The sequence below is a fragment of the Lycium ferocissimum genome, chromosome 2 (genome assembly GCF_029784015.1).
Source record: "Lycium ferocissimum isolate CSIRO_LF1 chromosome 2, AGI_CSIRO_Lferr_CH_V1, whole genome shotgun sequence".
Taxonomy (NCBI): Eukaryota; Viridiplantae; Streptophyta; class Magnoliopsida; order Solanales; family Solanaceae; genus Lycium; species Lycium ferocissimum.
Window position 1 is genome coordinate 68240464 of NC_081343.1, and position 18438 is coordinate 68258901.

Genomic DNA, 18438 nt, shown 5'->3' on the forward strand with positions numbered 1-18438 from the left:
TATACTATTTCTGCACCTATGCATACTTCAAAAAAGAGAGAGAATGAAGAATGGTGCTACCGCATTTTCCACTCTTCCATCATTACATTGACTCAATACTGAGTATCTGAATATTTTTTAATCCACATGTAGAAGCTCAATCTACAAAAAAAAAAAAAAAAAAAAAAAAAGGTTAATGCATATGCGGCCCCCTAAACTTGTCCCTTTTTTGCATTTTGACATCTCAACTAAGTGTTGTTCCTATTGAATCCCTTAACTTGTCCTCAAGTGTGTCTATCAAACCCCCTAAATCTGATTTTTATTAGAAGCAGAAACTAAATTGAGGAAATGAAGATGGAATCATATTTTAGACATGTGGTAAGTTATTCTTTAGGTCATGGATGTGTCAATTTCTGCTCTTCCGCTGTTGCGTAATTAAAAGCTACTGTTTTTCCTCCTCTCAATTGCTGCTAATCTAAGCTAAAAGATGGCATAATTAAATTAGAATATATATTAACATGTTGCTATATTAAAGATGGAATACTATATAAGTTGGATTGTGTTTGATAGACACACTTGAAGACGAGTTCAGGGGTTCAATAGGAACAACATTTAGTTGAGGTGCTAAAATGAAAAAAAAAAAAAAGGGACAAGTTTAGGGGGCCGCATATGCATTAAGCCTAAAAAAGAAATGTACAGGTTCAAATATAAAAAAGTTATTAAATTGGTCCTAGGTACTCTTTGAGACGGAGCGGGAGAAAGGGGATGAAATATAGTACGAACTTACAATGAAGCTGCTACTAATCATGAGATCCTGTATGGTCATCCTGACACTTCATGCTAATCAATTACGCCTCAATTTCAAACTAGTTCGAGGAAGCTAAGCTTGCTTACCCAATTATACTAGAGCCCCAAAAGCAGTGACGGAGCCAGAAATTTTGTTAAGGTTATTGAAATGTTAACGAGTATATAATTTTTTTTTCGATGAATGAGTGCAATGAAATTTTTTTAACATCATCACTGCACACCCGCTTAAAAATTTATAGTCCATTTGATTTCGCAAGTTATTCTTGATAAATTTCATTGCTAGAAAACTCTTACGGTGATTACAGTATCAAATGATAGCAACAACAAACAACAACTTACCCAGTGTACGTAATCCCACAAGTGGAGAACAACAAGAGGCATTCTGAGAATGTTACAAAGCGAGAGATAACGACCAATTAATTTTCTTTTAAAAAAAAAAAAAAGAAGGGAGAACAAATTTGGATAATTAAAATGTTCACAGAAGCAATTAAAAAAGAAAAGAGAATAAAATAAGTGGTAGCTAACTTGCTATTTGATCTCATTGTCTTCTTTTTAACAATATGTCTTCTTTTCTAGGAAATAGAAAGGAAAGAAGAAAGACTAAAGGAGCTTCAACAAATGAGTCCAACGTAATCCCAAACCAACATAGGAATAAACCAAATGCAAATCACAACTCAAATACAAATAAGTTTAGTCGGAACATGGAAGAAAATAAGTGCAAATACAAATCAACCAAGTAGCTTTAGAAATTGTTTGTATGTTTTTTTTAAAGAAAGAAAATGACCAGCGTTTGACGCAAGCTCTAAACCATGACTTTTAGGTAAAATTGAACATTCTTTAGCTCTAACCTATCTATCTCAATTATTTTACGGGTGTTCAAAATTTAATTTATATCCGGTTAACTATAATATCTAATCCATATACTAGTATCATTTTCCAGTCAAGGGTGTGCGGGTGACCACCCTTGGCCATGAGTGGCTCCGCCACTGCCCAAAAGGCTTGAAAACTGATCTAATCAGAAAGAAAATCATGTCTTGTATATCATCCAGTTATCTTCGTAGTAACTTATTACACTTGGTGAAATCAAACTATGGAATATGATAGGGAAACCTTCTTATATTTGGACAAAGTCAATGTTAAATGTCTCCTTGCAAAGTGAAAAATGGTTAATGTCAAATTGTTATTAATTGTATATGCAGTAGGGTCACTGAAGAGTCACCTGCAAAGGACAGAGAAAGATTGTACAAAGCAATGATGCAAAATCTTTAAAAAAGTGGAATCTATACGAAACATTGAAGGGTAGTAATAATATTCAGACCATGGTTTGTTAACTAAGAAGAATTAGACATGGAAATAATGAACAGGAAGTAATCAGTTATACTCCAACTTGTATGCCTCGTTCTCATTATGGTTTAGGAGAAACTTAAATCTTTCCTGTGTTATTATATATGAATACAATATCCACCGGAGTGATTGTTCATTTTAATTTAAAATTGTAACGTCAGAAATCAGAATGAGTAATACCATGCAAATTGAGGAAATGCAATACAATTGCATAAATCATCTGAGCATAGTTGGCGTTAACACGTTCTTCTCATTAATAATGGTTCATTTGATTTCCTTTTTTTTTTTTTTTTTTTTTTTTGCTTAAATGTTTCATTTGATTTCAAGGTCGAAAAGATACCCAAAAAAAAAAAAAGTAGTAAATTTTAAAAATAAGAATTTAAGATAATTGAAATAATTAGTCAAAAGACTCAAAACCCTAAATTAGTTCTGCACATCTCCACCTCCAGACCTAGCAATGGTCAATAATCTTCTACATAAAATCTAAAATTTGGGACAGCAGAAAACTTCGAATTGACCCAACTCACCTTTTTCCTATCAAAAATCAGATTTTCAAATGGTATCAACCTCTTTTAAAGCATGAAAAAAAAAATGGGCAATTTGCAGGATCGCCCTTTGCGGGGGGTGGTCTTTTGCAGGATCGTCCTTCGCTGGGAGTGGTCTTTAATTTTTGTCCCTCAAATTGGTTGTCTCTAACTTTTGCCCATCGCTAAAAATTTCTTGGTTTCTGGTTCGAACCCTCTCAGTCAAAAATATATAAAAAAAAATCGCAAGGTAGAGTTTAGATTTGCAAGGCAGAGTTTTGCCTTCAACACCCTGCCTTACGGCAGAATTTGCATGGCCAGAATTTTGTAAAATTCTGCCTTGTGATTTTTTTTTTTTTCTTGAATTTGGGGTTCGAACCGCACAACTTTCAATTATTAAGCGAAGGGCAAAACTTAAAGACCACCAATTTGAAGGGTAAAAATTAAAAACCACCCTAAATGAAGGGAAATCCGCGCAAAAAAATGAAAAATATTCTCTCTTTTATTTTAAGATAATAGCTAATATCTTTTGTTCATTATATTAGCAACGTTAAAGGCTTCCTAATATTCTGAATTTTGGTTCTCTAATTGCGATTTGTATGCTTATAGGCCAATTGCCTCACATCAGCAACAATCACCATGTAGGTTTTTATTATATAGAGCCAATAAATGCAAGACATGTATTTGTATATAGAGCTTTAACACTTAACTATGGTTAATGAACATGTATTTTCACCTTATTAAGACACTTAACTATAGTAAATTTACACGTTTGGTGTAAACATCGGATGCGGATAAGTAATTACTATTTTTATTATTCAGTTAAGATGATAGAATTTGATATCATCAAAAGTTTCTGATGTAGGAAGTAATAGAGAGAGAAATAAAATAAATAGAGTTTAAATTAAAGAATGTGTTTTGAGGCGCGTCAATTAAACACTTGATTATCATCCCATTTAGGTGCAAATGAAATTAGTTTGTAGTTGTCCTCGTACACAAGCAAATAGACTTGAAAATTTGAATTTGGAGACACTCAATTGCCTTCTCAAATATATACTGTATCTTCAAGTAAATGATAAGTGATAGTGGTTTTTATTAGTACTAAATTATGTTAAGGGGGCGATCAGTTAAAAATTGCTGGACCTTACACAAAGGATCAGTATCAACATGATCACCTTTTAATTTCATCTTTCAGAATACAATACTCATTCTCTTCTTATACAGTGTTTTTTTTCTTTTTCTTGTCTTGTATAGAAAGTCGGAATTGCTTGATCACCAAGGGACCATTTGAAAACTCCCCCATGCAACATGCAAAGTATCATTGACTTTATTAGTATGAACATTCATCTTCCTCAATGCTCATTAGAGTTGGAATTTGTCCATGGTCAACAAAATCAATCATGTTCAATCTCACACAAGCAAGCACTTTCTCTGGCAGCTCCTCCGGCTTTTGTGCCTGCAGGATTTAGTGAATGAGTTAAATCCTGATGGCATAAAAATTCTTTACACTATAGTGTATATAACTTAAATCCTTAGAGAATACCAGTATAAAGCCAAGAAACTAGGGAAAAGTATAATAACAAGAAACCTGGATTGTTAGACCAAGATCCAGTATTCCATGCTGTAACCGATCTCTAAAAGCGTCAAGTCCCCTTCTTGCTATGTAGCTGAATCGATGAATATCAAGATCAATCTCAAAGTAATTTGAGCCCTGCAATTAACAAAGAAGAGGTAATTAATTCGTTCTGATGTTCAAGAACAGCCAAATCATTGCTAATTAAACTGACTATTAACCAAAGCAATAGAGCAGTAAGTAAAAGATAATCACAGAAGATCCACCTGATAAAATCTGTGTTGAGGGCGGGAAAGCACAGGTTTCTCGTTGTAACTATTCAAAAGCTTCCTTTCAGTCGAACTGGAAACAAGATCTTCTGGATTAACCACCCCAACCATTATTTTCAACCTCTCTCTGAAAGGAACTATTGAATCTTTTGCAAATCCTTTAACCTTCTCCACATCATCATCAATAAATCTCTGCCACATGCCAATAGAAAGGATAATCAAATTGGGAAGCAAGTTACAGTTATTTCTCTCCCTCTCCGCCAGTTCCACTAGAAAGTAAACGGCTTAGAGGATCACTACATTTTCATAAGGAAAAAAAAACCATGTCATCAAAAGTCTGATAGAAGGAAATCCCAAGACTAATGTTTTGCATGTGGAAATAACCACTGCCCCAGGAGCAGGGGAAAAAAACATGGTGACATGGAAGTGAACTAAAAAATCATCCCAACGGAAGTGTTATAACCTAAGGTGGAGCTTTTCAAGGAGCAGGGGAAAAAAATATGGAGACATGGAAGTGAACTGAAAAATCATCCCAGCGGAAGTGTTATAACCTAAGGTAGAGCTTTTGCTTGTAAAAATTAGACATAACCTACCTTGATGCTGTCCTGGAACTGCGAAGAGATGTCTTTCTCTAAAGTTTCAGAAAGTTTAAAATATAATACAAGGCTCAACCCTTCGCCGTCAGCATCACCAATGAACATTGGAGCAGGATAAGTAGGTAACTGTACAGAAGAGCAACTTTATTTCATTAGCATAGAATACTAATAGATCATTTTTTTCCTTTGTTGAGGAGGGGGTTCAGTCATTGCCTGAATGTTGACAATTAGTAGAGGAGGTAATTTTCCATCTCCTTTTACAGAAGGAAGTTCAACATGTTGTGCAATGTGATTGATCTTTCTTGGGCACAAAAATAAATCGACTCCAATAGGAGTATACGGAGACACATTTGGAGCAGGTGATTTTTTCTTATCTCTGCAATGCAAAGAAACAAATGGATTAATTAAATAAACGAAAGATCCACAGGACTGATGACAAAAAAAGGGCAAGTTAAGAGCATACGTGAAAAAACTATTGCTACGGAGCTTAAAGGTCGAGGGCTCAATCTCAGACCAACTTCCTGCAGTTGGCTTTTCTTCTGTACAACGAGGAACAATGAGCCCAGCCCTTGACGCAAAAGATATTTTCTTGGTGCACCTACAGGAGTACCATTATGATTAATGTATATAAACTCTGCATTAGTTTTTTCACATTTTTTTTACATTCCAGAAGAAGTAAATTAAACAGAACAGTGTCACATCATGATTCAGTATAGTTCTTAGATTACAAAATAACCAGGAGGTTATGACTAAATGGAAAGTCATAAGGTACTTACGAAATCCACTTTTTTCTTCTTCAACAGATGTTCTCAGAGAGAGCCTTATAATTGTTGATTTCCTTACTTGAGAGACTCGACCTGAATTTGATGCATTAATGATCTTGTCACTGGAACTCATTGGAAGTAACTAGCTGTGGTAGAGCAGCTATGATATGTAACAGAGAGCAGACTATGATATAGAATAAATTAAATACGTCGATCTGAAGCGCTATAAAAACCTTGGGGAGCTAAGGTTTACAAAGCAAAAAGTATTCCAAGAGTACTAATCATTCAAAAATTTCTTAGTCCAAAATCTGAACAAGTCATTGGCTACAGTAAGAAAACAAAGATACTAAAACAAAGTTACCTCCATGAACACTACTGAATTCATCATCTGAGTCAGACTCAAAAATGCTGACTGTGTCAAACCATGCATCGTCCTGGCAAAGAACTGCAAAGCAGGTGAACCGCTTGTTATTGCAAGTCGTAGTCAAAATAAAATCTGATTTGTTAGTTGCTCAATCCAACTAAACTCCTTTCACATGGTCCTTCTTGTCAACAGAAAAGCACCACAATATACTTAACACTACAGCCATCGATCAATGAACTATATTCTGTGGCCATCAACAAAATAAGAACCAGCAGTTAATATGGTTTAATTAGGTATATTTTTTTATCAATCATAAGCATATGCAAAAGGTAAAGTTCGAAACAAGAAACAGAAAGATTACATACCATTGGCATCAATTTGACTATGGCTCCACTGCAACTGAGTAACCTTGACTTTAGAACTGGAGCATTCAGATCTTCTACAGGTTGTGGTTTTGTGAACAAACTCACTAACAGCAATATCTGTTACCCGAGCTCCATCACTGTTTATTTTCGGAACAGATTTTGAATTCTTTCCATGGTACTTTCTAGGGCGACCAGGAAATCTCTTCCTCATTTTGATAGGTATTGCTGGAGTTGATACACAAGCACCCATTCCTTTGACTCAGCTGACAAATTTATCTGCCAATCGATACTATCCCATGCGACACGCCACTTCTAGGTGGAACACGAAATAAGGATACCTGGCACAAGCATAAAAGAAAATTTGAAATGAGTGGTTATACATACAAGTACTAGTACTAGTAGTCCAGAGGCGGAGCCAGGATTCAGAGCTTGTGGGTTCGGGGTTCTAATTATTTAATGTTACTGGGTTCGTAATTAATAATTTATACATATTTGACAAAAATTCTAATACAAATATATGGTTCGGACAAAAGCTACTGGGTTCGGCCGAACCCCCACCAACAGGGCTGGCTCCGCCCCTGACTAGTACACTACCAACAACAACCTCAATCTCAGACAACTTGCCGCAGTTGTACTTGTATGAACCCAAAGCATGAAATTTTGGTAAGTGAAAATAATCATCCATCTAGGTAAATCCACAAAATTATTAAAGTTGGATGGAGATATAAGATTTGAATTTGGGGCCAAAATGTATAGATTTTGAAAAATATAGAGATATCTAAGCACATAATTTTGCTCTACTGGACTAAGAAAAGTAAAAGAGTATTAACATCTTGAACTAACAGCCAGATATGTAAAATGGCCAGTTTGAAAAGAATGTGTCTTACTCTCAGTAAAAGTTCCAAAATTGAGCATCACCCGTCTGCAAAGAAGCATTTAATTAAATCAACATTAATTAGTCTTCATTTGGCAGTTCACAAATCTATTAAAGACTCTGAAATAAACAACTTCTTGCTGGCTTAAAAGCAGTGAAACCCAAAAGACAACTGAGTAAATCCAACTATAAAACAAGCTTCACTTCAGTTGTTTCATGTGATTTGCAGATGAAAAAGGAGGAGGAAAAAAAGAGAAAACTGAGACATAATTGAAAAGGTGAGGACATAGAAGCAAGATTATTAAAAAAGTGACAAGATAAGCTGCTTTAATTTCTTCCACTTCTTTTATTTCATTTTTATAAGTTGCCTTGCCTTTTTAAAAAAGATAGGGGCGAAAAAGATGGAACGAACATGATGAGTTTGTGTTCACTTTCCGAGACTGAATCAAGTAAAAATATGTCAGATCAGTTATAATCGAAAGAAGCAAATGGGTCACATCATAATTAGCAGAGGACAATATCCATAAATGTATTGGATATAACGCACCCAAGCGGACAAATAAATAAAAACACTATTCTTCTTAACAACAGGAAAAAAAGAAGAAAAAAAAAAAAAAGCATTTCCGTGGAGATTAAGTTGAGATGAAAGTGAAAACAGAAAACGCCAAAATAAGAACTAGGATTATTAACAAAAACCAGAAAAATATGAGAATACGAGACGTATATGAAAATGGAGAACCATAATGGCAACAATCTATGAATCAACAGGCCTTGGAAACAAAAGTTAACCAAAAAATCGAAATAACATTCTATTATGTGAAACCATTAAATTCAATAGCACCTATTTTAAAGCAAACCGATTAAATAAAACAAAAGGACATCCTGGTGCTTTGCCTGGTGCACAAAGCAGCCTACAAGATGTGTGTCGTAGACAGCCTACCTAATGCAAGCATTAGTTGCTGCTTCCAGCACTCGAACCGATTAAATACGAACAGAAAATGAATTCACAGGGAAATAAAGAGGAAATTTGGAAATGTGATTCAACAACAATGTCAAAATATAAAAAGAAACTCATATAAGAAAAAAGGCATACCTGGTGAAGGAAAAATGAAGAGGCCTACGTGGCGTTCGGCGATGAAGAAGAAAAAAACAAAAAAAAGGAGGGAAGCTTAGAGAAGAGAGGAAGTGTTGGGTCCGACGTTCGGATCCAAGCACACTTCCGAACCTTCTCTCTTTACAACCTGATGATCTTCTTATTTATATATAATATACAACTATTTTCTTTTTTGGTTTTTTTTTTTCTGAATATATATATATATGTATTGGTGTTAGGATTTGATAGGGTGATTATATATATAGATAGAGAAACTTTCACAGAGGAATGAGAAAAACCAGGAGGAAGACAAGGAAGACGAAGAGGAGGAGGGACACAAACGTCTTTTCAGATTTGTGTTTGTTTATTTAGTTACTGGCTCCACTCCTCTCTAATTCATGTACTACTATTTCATGTTATATCAGGTAAAAAAAAGTATATATACTAATTGATGTATTAAATTATACTATGCATCGGTTCAAAATATAATACAAATTATATTACATGATTATTTTATCTAATACGTCAAACAGAACGAGTCCTTAGAATAATAAGGCACTCTTACCCCCGAACTTTGACCAAAGTTGTTAAACGCACATTTTATTTTTTCAGGAGTTCTATTACCCTCCTGAACTTTTTTAAAACGGAATAATTACCACCCTAAGTGCTGACGTGGCAAGGAGAGTGTATTTCACTCTCTTTGGGAGAGTGAGAAGCATAAAATCTGACACGTGTCATTTTTTAATTGGGTACTTCACATTTAATTACACCTAATTAATTATCATTAAAGCTTAAAGTATTTTTCTAAATTGATTTTTTTTAAATGTGGAAACTGATTATTTTTTTCTATATATGAAAAAAAATTAGTTTTCCAGATTTAGTTTAAAAAACGGGTTTTCCACATTTTAAAAAAATAATTAGTTTTTTCAAATTTTTATAAAAATTCAGTTTTTTCACATTTCGACAAGAAAAAACACGTTTTCCAATTTTTTTTAAAAATAATCCAGATTTTATTTGAAAAATAAAAGTGTCCTAAAAAAAATGAAATCATGAAAATCTAGATTTTTTAAGACATTTTAAAAAAAAAAAAAAAAATTCCCAGTTTTCCATATTTTAAAAAAAATCTATTTTTTCTATATTTAAAAAAAACCCATGTTTTCAGATTTATTTTAAAAATAAAAATAAAAAATCGGGTTTTAAATAAATCAAATTTTCAGATTTTTTTTTTTTAAAATAAAATTTAGTTTTTCAATTTTGTTTAAAATTGCCACATAAGCGAAAAGAATTAAAAAAAAATGGAAAACAAATAAATATAAATGCAGTAAGGAGAGTGTATGTCACTCTCTCATAAGAGAGTAGATATCTAGTTTCAGGGTGGTAACTATTCCGTTTTAAAAAAGTTCAGGGGGTAATTGGAACCTTGAAAAGTTAAGATGTGTCATAGCAACTGCGGCCAAAGTTCAGGGGGTAATAGTGCCTTATCCCTTAAGGTATTTGTAGAAACTTGTATGAGTTTAAGGTTACGTTTAAAGAAATTTACACTATTAAATTAAGCTAATTAGTAACATCTATTGTTAGATATCGAAATGTGAAAAATTGAATAATAAGTATGTCTTTTATAATCAGTTAAATCACATTTGTAGTTGAAAAGAAAAGTCATTATACTATCGTCTAATATACTCTATAATTTGAACTCCTTTTTTCAATACAATTTAAAATAAAAAATAAAAAAAATTAGAAGATAGTGAGAGAATCAATTGCCTACATAATTGTATTGTCCGTCCGCTTCATTAACTTTGACGGCCATTAGTTGGTAATCTTTTGCTTACTTCATTAAGTTTCTACCAAACCAGTTTGAAATTTGGTATTTACAATTGATCAACTTTCACACGAATGCCAAATTAATTTCGTTATGTTACTACTCACCAAAAGAGGAGGAAAATCAAAACCATGCATGTGCTTCACATCATACATGTTACAGGTTTTACCTTCTAATATCTATTGTTTGGAAAATTGGAAATAATTAACACAATTCACAGGATCATGCATTTGACAAGTGTTTCATCTCGTTTGATAAGTATGAATGAGTCCAATTCTAACAATTAAGTTCTGGAGAGCCTAACCGTAGGAAATTAGGTTGAAACCATGACACTTAAATTAGAGCATTCACGATGGCAGAGTTTTTCAACTATACATTTATGAGATTTTTTTCAATTAGAGTATTTAATTTATGACAAGAATAAAATCATAGAGGGGGAGGGGTATTAAAGAGATTGAAAAGTTTTAGGCTTTTTATGTGAAGACAGTTAAAATTTGGAATATGTTAAATGGGGTAAGATTTATTATAGGAAAAATTGTCAAATTTATTCGCGATTGAGCAACTTCATTTGGTCTAATATTAAGGGAAAATCTCATTTTTAAACCTTGATTGATGTAATAGTATTACCAGAGAGCGATAACCTAACCTTGCTTCTAGTTCTAGCAGACAAGATAAGTCTTGATTAGTTGCTTCAAGACACAAGCAAAAGATTAGAGAAAGGTACACAGTTTACTTCATTGTGTCACCTCATAAAAAAGGCATAACAGCTAACACACATAGTTTAAACAAAAAGATATCTATATCTTACTTACTTTCAAATTGAAGTTATCGTGGAAGATCTGCTAGCTCATTTAAATGAGTGAAATGTTTCATTACTGTTCTCTCTTTTTAATTAGTTGCACTTATCTTTCGCACTTACACTTATTCTTTTTAATTTGCAACATCGTTTTAAATTCGTATGGGCAGTATCATAGGCAATATCTAAAATTTAAATTAATGGATTCGATCTTTAAATTTTTTAGCATTGAACTCATATACTTTGATATTATGAGTTCATATATAATAGTTATTAAAATTTTAATAATCTTCACCTATTAATCACATTCCTCATTAAAAAGAAATACAGGTTTTAAGTGAATGGTAGCTCAAGAGTTGCATCCCCACTTGTGGTACTACATAAATGTATATATTTAAATTATTTAATTGATGGAGTGGAGAGATCCGTCGCAGCATATACAAAGGGAAGGGAATATTTGGGAATTATCGAAGGAAAACAGTGCATGTGATGAATAAATAATGTAATCTTCTCAAGGCTGATAATTATATCACTGGATAATAAAGCTGTATTTTAATATTGATTTCATGTCATGTGGCATTGCCTGTTTACGTTGATTTCCTTTAATACTAATAATCACTCGTATTTTTGGATTCTCCTTTGAACAATTAAAATACTTTGTTATGGCCCTTGTGTCTAATTAATTTCATACATAATGCCACATCTAGCTACCAGTTGGCGCCCTTCAACTTTTTTAAAGTTATCACCAATATATACTTGGACAAAAGCAACTATAAATACAATATACTAATTCAATACTTAATAAATTAAGGTTTGGGTGGTGGTGGGGGGGGGGGAGAACTTTACCCCTACGAGTGTTTTGAGAGTTAGCCAACTTTTATTCATCGGGATGATGATTAATAATTACTAGAGCTGTTAAACGATCTTACCAATTTGGCCCAAATGTGACCACATCTGTGAAAAGCCCATTTTCCATGTATTGGGAAAAAACTAAAATTGAATTTATGAGAAAGATTTCATGCAAAGTTTGAGTTAAGATGAATTTTGGGAGGAAAGGATAGGAATGACATCGTATGAATAACCTAGATACTAGTGTGAATTCTTTGTGCTAATCCCATTTGGGCCATTGTGGCCAAAATCAGTGTGGTAGAAATACCTTCCATAATTTTTGCAACTGGTTAACTATTCAGTGATTATGCTTAAACAGGGCATGTACTATTTTGTCGCTGGCTCTCTGCTGCAGGATGTTGAACGTAGTGGAGTACTCATAAAATGCATGCATTAGAAAACTCGTCATCCGATGAGTTTCCACCATCATTAAAAACGTTGAGGCGTTCAATGAGCTCGGCACTTATGTTATAATTATTGGATTCAAGGATATGGCTCGATGAAACTAGAATGAAGACCAAAAATCAGAGTTCAAATTCCAAAAAGGAAGGCAACATGTGCTACTAATTCAGTGACTTCTGACTCGATTCATTCACATAAGTTGAATTCTTTCTTAAGGATATGCTTCAGTTACATATAGGAGTAGTCCTTGCATTTCCTAATCCATCCACTACAATTAGCTTTTAGATTATTATTATTATGGTAGTTGCTATATTAGTATTGAATCATTACATATTCATCGGATTTCTTTTACATTAGTCTTCATCTTCAGCATAATTGTTGAAGTTCTTTTTACTAGAGTGCATAAACCTAGATTTGTACAATGATTTCTACTAATTGATCCAAAAAGAAAAAAAAGAGAAAAAAAAAAAGACAAAATCTTCGATCCACTAGTAGCCCAGCCAATCTTATAGCCTGTTTGGCCAAGCTTATTTCCCCATCGCAAAGTCTTATTTTTTCAATCGACTTATTTAAAAAAAAAAGTGTTTGGTCAAGCTTTTGAAAAAAAATAAGTGCTTCTGGGGAGTAGCAGAAGCAATTTTTCAGAAGCTAAAAAAAACTGCTTTTGCCCGAAAGCACTTTTTTTAAAAGTACTTTTGAGAAAAATACAAATAGAAGTACTTTTTAAAGGCTTGGTCAAACACTAATTGCTGTTCAAAAGTGCTTTTATAATTAATTGGCCAAACACAAACTGATTTTTCGCCAAAAGCGCTTTTTTGAAAAGTACTTTTAAAAAAACGTACTTTTTAAAATAAGCTGATTTTAGAAGCTTGGCCAAACAGGCTATTAACCCGGAATACAGAAGATGGCGTAGATCAGGGGTCATTTGCTTTTTTGTCCCAACTTTGTGCTGGTCTTTAATTTTTGTCCCTCAAGCCAGATAATTTTTTCGCGGGACATAAGTTTATAATTTCACATCATGACAAGTTATATCCCGCGCCCTTAAAGACCCGTGTTATTTCTTTGTAGATCATTACATTGATGAAAAGATAAGCCCAACATTTGAACGCGGGCCTTTGTACATGGATCTAATAAAAAAGAGAATGGGCCTAGTTTCTCAACACTAGAACTTTGCTACCACCTTCCACTCGGAGAGTTTCCTAATTAGACTTGGATCACAAAAGAAAGCGATAATAGAAGTGTTGCAGATAAATATCCATGTAGGAAATACCAATTAGGATGCCCTATCTATGGAGTCAGTTTCTGCTTAGAATTACATGTGTACTTCCTCCGTCCCCAAATAACTGCAGGTAAACTTTTTTTATGACGGCGTCATTTGTCCAGATAATTTTTTATTACTATAGCGACATGTTGTTACAGAGAACATATAATATATTATAACATGAAAATCAGTTCCAAAAAAACCTTGGCTATTATAATGAATGTTATTATAGAGGATGAATGTTATAGAGAGGTCCAATTATCTTTTTCCTTTTTGAGAGTCAATTTGACTAGATATTAAAGTTAAATTTGATTAGATCAACTCAATTTTAAAATTAAAATTTATATAAAAAAGCTATGTATACGAAAAGTACTACAAATTACAATTATTCTCATATCAATATGACAAAAGTGATAAGTAATTTAGGATGAAGGGAGAATTTCATAAATACATTATACATAATCGAAGCTGATTTCTCAATTTGGCGTCCATCCAATATATTAGAAAAAAGTAAAAGATGTCCTTTTTTTCTTTTTTCCAAATACAAGTCAATTCAAAACCATAATTCAAATTTGAAGAGATCAAAAGTTGGACAACAAGTAGTACATTCCACAGCCCAAACTCATATTTCTAAGTTGAACATCCATATTCTAATTTAGATTGCATCGTTTTGCCGAAACCAAGATCTACTGATCTTGAAAAAGATTAGAGAACACAGAGTTTTCTTCATCTTCACCCTGTGAAAACAAAAGTTACGTGATCGGACAACAATTGAAATAACAGGAAAAAAACCTATGGTTTTTCTAAGTAAAAAAGGCGCAAATTGGAGGTAGATCAATTGAGCTCCAAAGGGACAATTCACTATCGTAAGTAGTTTCTTGTGAACTTTGTGAAATCGTTGAAGAAGATGAACTTTGTGAACTGTATTCAGTATCTTTCTTTTCACCTGTTTCTGTGCTAATTCCTTCTTCATGAATTTTCTTCTCCCCCTCCTCGTGATTCCTTTTGCATGCATTCCTCAGTCTACTTAATTGTTCAGATCTTTCTCTCTGCATAACTCCTCCTGATTTCAGCTTCAACTTTAAGCATTCTGTAATCCCGTTAAAAGCATATAGTGATGCTGAAAATTTCCTCTCGTAATTCATCCTCCGCATTGCTTCAGTTAGCATCGACGATTCGCCTCCATAAACCATCCCCTCTTCCGTTGTCTCTGATGAATTAATCTCAAATGGAGAATAGTAAAATGATGATCCAATTTCATCAACAAATTGGAAGTCAATTGGCTCTACTTCTACATCTCCTATATCAGTATTATTTTCCTCTTCAATCTCTTCTTCTCCATCTTCTTCAACAATATTATTAATCTCTCCACCACTCGAGTTTTCATCGCTTTTCACAGGCTGAATCACACTATAATCGTTTTCAGCCAAGCATGCTTCCGAGGTATTTGTGCTCATGGTAATTTCACTCATATGACTGATCATGCTGTTATCAACTATGCTGCTCGGACTCCTCAAAAATACTGACATGTGCTTGTCGGATCCTTCAAAAGTAGCCCCTGTTGGGAGGATCCGAGACGAGTGCGACAAAATTTTTAGAGAGTCCGAGCAACATAAGTTATCAGTAATCAGATCTTCAGGGTCTCTGAGATACTCCATATACTGCGAATCCGAAAAATAAGCTGTTTCTTCTCTGAATTCTTCTGCCTGTTTGTCCTGATCATGATTTTCTACGGGCTCAGAAGAATCATAAGAAGAAGAACCGCCACCACCACCACCAGCAACAGCAGCTAAGGAATTGTTTCTAGCTTTTAGCCTATTAATAAGAAGATTAGTAATCTTCGAAGGAAGAGCTGGAGTAGAAGAAGAAGATGAAGAACAAGGCCAAAAGTTAGTGCGAGTATTGGCTCCACGAAGCAAACAAGCAGCTTCATCATATGCCCTTGCTGCTTCTTCAGCTGTGTCAAAGGTACCTAACCATACCCTTATTTTTTGTATTGTGTCTTTAATTTCAGCAACCCATCTTCCTGATGGCCTTTGTCTAACACCCACGAATCTTTTTCGTGCTCGCCTCGCTCCCCCGAGCGCAGTTGCAACAGCAGTTTCCTTCACCATTTCGTCCCAAGCTGCATTCCCTTGATAGTCACCGCGGGTTTTTTCACCAAGTCCCTCACTAGCCCGTCTTTTCCTCGCCATTTTACGAGTGTTAGGGTAAGTAAAATCAGATAGATTACAAGAATGATAAATTGTGAATTTAAGTTATGGATTTGTGATAGTTCTTATGGAGAACTTAGGTTGGTGTGAAGTGGTATTTATATGAAGAGAGAAGAGAAGATCCTGTCAAATATACTAGTAGTAAATAGAGCTAGGAAATTTCTTTACACTTGTTAAGATTAATATTTTTTTCCTTTTTAATTATTTCTGCTTCTTGTGACAACATATGGAGAGTTTCTGTATGATATACTATAGAAAACAGGAAATAAAAGGAATTAATTTAGAGAAGAGGGAGTGGTAAATAATGAGATTTAATAGTAGTTTGACCCAGCCAAAGAATGCAGTTTCTTGATTTATATTTTAAGAGATATAACTTGTTTTTTAGGATAAAGTATGCGGCATGAGTTTGGTCATTACAATATATCTCACTTGTCTTCTAATTATAAAGTACAACATGATAAAATTATTTCATATGTCACTTATCAATACATTTATTAATAATAAATTCCTTTTCTGAACTTCAAGGGGATGGACATTGAAATTATCACTTACGAAAGGGACTTGCTACATCATTGTTCCGTGCATGAAACATACAGAAAACCATGATGCAGAATGATCCTTAATTTAAAATTAAAAAAAAAAAAAAAAAAAAACTCAAAGCATCTTCTCATCCAATAGCCATTTGGTTATTTACTCTTCGGCACGGTCTCGTGTTAATTGGGGCTCAATTTAATTTGAATATATCTTTTGTATATACTGAATTAATATGCCCAAAATTGAACTGGTAACATGTTTTTCTCTTATATAATTTTTTTTATTTTTTAATCTTTTTCAAGTAGCAACATTGTCATTCTTTTTGGATGATAAGGTAATTTTACGTGCACGGTTAAATTTTTGTATAACAACGCTGATCTATGGCCATTTTTAGAAATCCATGTTTGCTAGTGTCGAAAGCATTATGCTTTGTATAGGTAAGATATTTTTAGGATGTCGTATGTATTTACTTTTAGCTTTGATCGGTATGCAAAACAACATGCACTATATCAGAGTAATTTGAGTAGCTGGAGTTAGTTACAGTATGTCACTCTCAAATGTGGAACCATACAAATAGAGAAAGGTTAACGACGGTACTTTGTATGATTAACCGAACAATAAAAACATATGCTTTAGAGAGAGAAAATATAGAAGAAGAAATTAAAGAGTAGTTTGTCACTTGCAAATGGAATTAGGACACCAAAGCGGCCAATTCGACTCTGTTTCATAAATCATGAGTTTTGTGGTAACCTATAATAATTGAAATAAATGAATTGCTATAACATGCTAAATCTCATTGACTGTAGAATTATTTCATACGTCTTAGATAACAAAAAGAAAAGTTCGAGAAAAGAAAAAAGAGTGACTTCTAGCTCTAATCTTGGACTAAACTGAAGAAACTGAGGCCAATATTCAAAAACCAAGGATAGAAAGGAAAAGGGAAAATAAGAACTGAAGAAAAGGGTTCTTTTTTTCTTTTTTCCTCTTCTTTTGTCGTCGAACCCCCTACAAACAAACAACACAAGGCAAAAACAAAAAACAGTTATAAAAGGCGACAAAATTATCACTTGTGTCCGTTGTGCTGGTTTTATTTATTTCGTTCCTTGCGAAATAGCCGTAAATCTCCCACTAATAGTTGAATGACAAGTAGAACCTGATTTTTATCACCTAAAAATGTGGTGAGATGGTTAGATTCTATCACGCTTAACTAGATTTCTTTGAATTTCAGCTCCAAAAATAAAGAATCTTTAGGTAAGATTGTGTATATCTTACTAAATAGTAGACCTACCCGACGCATATCTAAGACGAGCATTTGCACAAAGACTAAGATTTTTAAGTCATGGTTGCTCACATTTTTATCTAGAGTGGCCACTAATCACATAAGGGTTCTCAATCAATTTATTTGTATGTCAATGCTAGCTAGTTTCCTAATAAAAATACAGTATTGCCGCGATTGTTTGCACAAATAACTTCTTGAGGTGACTATATAAATTCTCTCCCGTTATGCCGTGGACTAAATTTGTCAGCAAAAAGCAGAATTCATTACTTTTAAATGCAAAAAACTAGTCCACTGAATTAACGGAGATAGAACATAAGGCCATACACGGTTGATGGTACAAATGATCCATGAAATAGTCTCTTCAAATAAAGGTAACGTACGGTTAAACCGAAAAAAGGAACTTAGCTGATTTTTTCTACAAAATCAAGAAAAGAGATGTCAACGGCCACTCCAAATCCTCCACGTGGAAGTTTCAAAACGATCAATAATTCTTGTGCTCGTGACGTAATTTCTCGTATAATAGTTCATTAACTAATTATGATTTGTTCTTTCAACCCTTACCCTATGTGGGTATCTATACGATGGCAAGATCAGAAAGAGACATAAGATTCCAACGAGAAGGCATTAAAACTGAAGCCAAAAAGTTATCACACACAAATAGAAACGTCAGGCGCAAAGATGAATCTTTTTAATA

At 33.7% G+C, this 18438-nt stretch overlaps 2 protein-coding genes across 2 annotated transcripts; both read right to left on the reverse strand.

Annotated features, from left to right (window-relative positions):
- Positions 1 to 3717: 3717 nt before the first annotated feature.
- LOC132047894 (uncharacterized) lies at positions 3718 to 7876 on the reverse strand. Its single transcript, XM_059438871.1, has 10 exons — positions 7473 to 7876; positions 6586 to 6923; positions 6218 to 6301; positions 5829 to 5949; positions 5556 to 5690; positions 5306 to 5468; positions 5090 to 5218; positions 4494 to 4688; positions 4243 to 4365; positions 3718 to 4110 (listed from the first exon to the last, which is right to left on the reverse strand). The coding sequence occupies exons 2-10, from the start codon at positions 6833 to 6835 to the stop codon at positions 3985 to 3987; spliced, it is 1326 nt and encodes a 441-aa protein (XP_059294854.1). The 5' UTR covers positions 6836 to 6923; positions 7473 to 7876; the 3' UTR covers positions 3718 to 3984.
- A 6393-nt stretch (positions 7877 to 14269) lies between these two features.
- On the reverse strand, positions 14270 to 15969 carry LOC132048363 (ethylene-responsive transcription factor ERN2-like). Its single transcript, XM_059439270.1, has one exon. It carries the CDS (start codon positions 15911 to 15913, stop codon positions 14522 to 14524), a length of 1392 nt encoding a protein of 463 aa, XP_059295253.1. The 5' UTR covers positions 15914 to 15969; the 3' UTR covers positions 14270 to 14521.
- Between the last annotated feature and the right edge of the window lie 2469 nt (positions 15970 to 18438).